General features: G+C 41.0%; 1 protein-coding gene across 1 annotated transcript; it reads right to left on the bottom strand.

The window, feature by feature from the left end:
- Nucleotides 1-583: 583 nt before the first annotated feature.
- On the bottom strand, nucleotides 584-3,735 carry CCDC117 (coiled-coil domain containing 117; the record flags this gene model as incomplete). The annotated part of the gene is made up of 4 exons (XM_010020583.1): nucleotides 584-993; nucleotides 1,536-1,673; nucleotides 3,082-3,315; nucleotides 3,685-3,735. Coding segments are annotated over 4 exons (676 nt in total), but the record flags the coding sequence as incomplete, so codon positions are not given.
- Nucleotides 3,736-4,357: the final 622 nt, after the last annotated feature.

The following is a 4,357-nucleotide window of genomic DNA, read 5'->3' as shown; positions in this document are numbered from 1 at the left end:
TTCCAGACTTTACATCATTTGGGGAGGGTGACAGAAAACCCACAAGCACAGTTTAGGAGCTAATGAACCAAAGATGACGACTGAAGTTAGTAGATACCTTGTAAGCTAGTAGCTGGTTTTACTTTCTACAAAGCAAGAGGTTTATGCTCAGCTATAACATTACTTCTCCACCCCACTGCAGAATGTGCAATTTCTACATTTGAGTTTGCATCAAGAACAAACCAGCCACAGATGAAATAGTGTGAAAAGCTGTATTATCACAGGGATTGCTCTTCTGTCTATGCCTAGACTCAAAAGTGTTTCTTCCTTTCCATACCTTTTTGTAGTTCAAATTAAACTGACCAAGCATAGTACGTGCACCAAAGTCTTAATGGCTCAGTACGTGAAAGATGTGGCTTAAGCCACAGTTACATTCAGTATTTGGATTTTATACTTTACCAAGGACAATTAAGACGATATTCCACCATTAAGCAAGATGGAAAGCGACTTCCTTGTTCCAAAGGCCTCTGGATTACCTCCTCAGTAAAAACCAGAGTATTTAACATGCCAGAGAACAGATATCTTGGGAGTTTTTTCAGTTACATTGTGTCTGGCCAATCCATGTTTTTATGATTGTTAGCAAGAAAAAAAACAAATAATAAAATTTCATATTCACACATCAAACCAGAAAGAAAGAGGGAATTAGAAAAAAGCAACAAAAGCCATCTGAAGCTCACCATTTTCAGTCTTCAATCTGGTACCTACAACTCCATTTCTTCTTCTGCACACCCAGATATTCCCAAACTAGCGTATGGATCTGGAGACATGGCAGTCTGTTGTGATACAGGGAATGTTTCAGTCTGTGGGTCAAAAGCAGCTCTTGGCGTTGACTGCTTAGCTTGACACCCTTCTATACTCTGCTGCTTGAAGTTCTTAACAGAAACAGACTTCAGTTTATCTGAGAGAAATTCAGGAAGAGGTTTCCAAAGCACCAGCTCCATAGAAGGACGGCTCCTAGAAGGGATGGAGTCTCAGTTAAATTTAAGTTCTCCACTCACAACTATTAAATGCAGAAGACCAGTGAGTACCTTCATCCTTTCTGCTAGCCTGGAACTATATTCCAGAATCCTTAGACCTTTTTTTTTTCTTTTTATTCCCCTACTAAATTTCTTCTTCCTTAACCAGTTTCATTACTTCTTGTTCTAGGCCTGTATTCTCTTTTCTTTTCCACCAAACTAATGACCACTGTCGGTCACACTTAAGGACCACCTTCTTTTGGAAACTCACATACATGAAAACCAAAATATAATGGTTTATTCAACAAATTTCACTCTAGGAGTGAGGAGTAAAACAGCTTGATAACCACTACAGAGTTACGGTTACTCCTCTTGTACACCAGGAGAGTTTTTCCTATTTTAGACCAGATGAATGGTTTGTTACACAGCGTTGGCTGCGTCATGCAGTAATTAAGGTCATCTCCACAAACATGAGACTGGGTCTCTCTTTTCATTTGCATGTGTTAGCTACATAGCACCATGATTTCCTCCAGAACTTACATAGATTCTATTATTTTCTTTGTCAGGACTTCATCAAAATCCCTCTTCATCCCTTTTTTAAGGGTATCTGACAGGATAAGAGTGGGCAGATTGCTAACATTTCCATCAGCATGAACTTCCTCATCTTCATCAATTATCCTAGGAATGGAGGGGGAAGAGGGAGATAAACACTATTGAGCATTCTGTTAACAGGCACATCCACCGCAGACTACAGTTTCATGACCGTGCACTGCGCTGTACCGTGTAGATATCCAACCTAGGCTGGGTACCAGAAGCAGCGGGGCCATGTTAACATGAGTCTCTCTTGGGCCAATATACCCTAAGAACAACTGTTTCCATAGAAGCCACTTGAGCAGCTATGCCACTTCTGGTACCTGAGCTAGCTTTGTTATCCCTGCATTGTCCAGCAGTGTGCAATGCAGCCAAACACTAAGAGAAAATACATAAATTCACTTCAGGGGAAATTGGGTCATTTGGTTGCATTACAAGAGCAAGTCTCAGTTTTGCAGTAGCTTCACCTGCTCAATTCCCCGTATCTTAACTGAAAAGCTGCTGAATACAGTTCTTAACCTTTAACGATGTTGCACCAATTCTTCGGAGATTAAAACAGCACAAAAAGTATTTAGAACAAACTGGAGGTCTCTCCTTTGGTTTTGGTAAACCTTTTAAAGAAAATTCAGCAGAGTAGCTGGGAAGGATGGGGAACAATCCTCTGAGCGGTCCAAAGCAGACTGCATTACTGCACATATAGCCAGATAATGAAGACATACATCACTACTCTGATTTACCTGTGAAACAACAAAACAGTACCTTGCTTCCCTTCACGCATCATCTGTGGAGTAATCACCTAAAAAACCATCTTGGTTTGTAACTTTCAAACTTCTAGCTTTCCTAACAACTGTCTTCAGTGGTCATTTTGGATATTTCAGAATACTATCTCAACTGCCATCAACTTATTAATACACACGACATTCCCACAAATCTTTCAAAGGCAAAAATGCACAGTACATTTATTAAATGATTGCAACAGACTGCCCACAGCCACCCCATGACCCCAGTATCAAGCTGTCTGCTATTTAACAGCAAGGTGAACCTCAGTCTCATTGCATATGTCCAGAGAGATCTCTGGTTCATGTTATTCTCTATGCTGACAAATTCACATCTGTCTTGAGCATTTTGAAGTATTAATCATAGAACAAGCTGCAGTTGGTTGAAAAAAGCTGAGCTCAAGTCTGACCAGATAGCACCAGTTCAAATTTGAGCTCTAGAAACTCAAAAAAGAGCATAAAACCCCACTATGGTATACTGATAATGCATGATTGTGAAAAGGTGGTTGCTTATTCAGCATCTCTGGCTCTAGCACCCTTGATTTCAGATCATAATACCAGCCCTAAGACCCATTAGGACCACAGGCAGCCTAAAAAGAAAGCGCTCGAACAGAAGATTATTACAGTGTTATTACACTGCTAAGTGCTAGATTTACCCCTTAATGCCCACAAAAAAGGGAAAGCTCAGCAAAGCCAGTCTACTCAATCCCTGCATTTACCTGTCCTCAATTTCCTGAAGCTTCCTGCGAGCAACCTCGCATTGCTGTTCCCCCATTGTCTGATCCATTTCTTCACAGGGAATTTCTAACATGGCAGTTTCAGGACCGCTGCCACCATACTGACTTGCTACCTCCCCAGCTGCCTGCTGACCTGCACAGAGAATCCATTCTTCAGTGTTGGGATTCAAAGGGCAATTTTTGGCTCCTGTCAGTCTCTTCTTCCGCACAGGACAACTAGGAAACAAAGTAATTTTACAGCTGTCAAAAGAGAAATGTGCCATTCTACAGGAAAAAATGTTAACAGAAAGCCATGTGCATGTCAACAGATTTGACACACTATGGAAACAACCTCCACAAAGAACATGAATCCACGCTGCTCCTAAGAAAATGTGGGTACCCATGCAAGAAAACCAGCACCACACAATTCATTAGGTAACTGAAATGGATTTCGGCTTGTGTGCAACTCGGGGGAAGAATTCCAAATTGAAACAATGACAGAAGTTCCCTTCCTGTACATGTTGTGGGTGAGATGTACTAAAATCTTTACTGAAAACAAAAAGCAAATTAAGTATTTTCTGGCTACAAAAGACAAATTTAATTTACCCTTCTGTCTCTTCTTCTAGCTTATGCTTCTTTCCACAGCGAACAGAGCCACTGTAAAAGAAAAACAAATGGTTATATAGATTCTATCTTCCAGTGACACTGAGATTTCAAATACTATTCTCCTCCCTTTAAAAATTTCACTTGCCGCTAAGAGCAACCGTCGCAGTCTGCCACCAGCTGTGAAGGGACAATAAATGACCACTTTGTTCCAAAGAAAGTCAAAGAAGGCTGTAATTGCTTAGTTTGCTGAGCAGAATCCCATGCTAGTTTTTCCTCCTTTATGTTATTTGGTTTTTTCCACAAGGGACAAGACCAATTCCTGATAAAATGCTTCAAGAAGCAACACGTGATCCAGCTTCAGTCTCTTAATACCTTGTCTCCCAGTAACATACTCAAATTGATGATGACCAAACAACAGTTTATGGAATAGCTTTTTGTGCTTGTATATGACAAAGAGCAAGTTAAGCTGAAATGTGCACGAACTTAAGACCATGCCAAGGTGTCAGTAAACCTCGTCACATTTCTTTCCATTTAGGAAGCTCCTCAGTCCCCCACCTACAAACTTGAAGGCGGTTAAGACGCGTGCAACACAATCCTACCACCGTGCAGGTGACACACCGCGACAAGAAAACACGTTATAACCCGCCTCGAGAAGAAAACCTGTTCCACGCTG

Source organism: Nestor notabilis, unplaced genomic scaffold, assembly GCF_000696875.1.
Source record: "Nestor notabilis isolate BGI_N333 unplaced genomic scaffold, ASM69687v1 scaffold20928, whole genome shotgun sequence".
NCBI classification, from domain to species: domain Eukaryota; kingdom Metazoa; phylum Chordata; class Aves; order Psittaciformes; family Psittacidae; genus Nestor; species Nestor notabilis.
The sequence above is the reverse complement of the archived record's forward strand: the minus strand, read 5'-3'. Positions and strand labels throughout refer to the sequence as shown.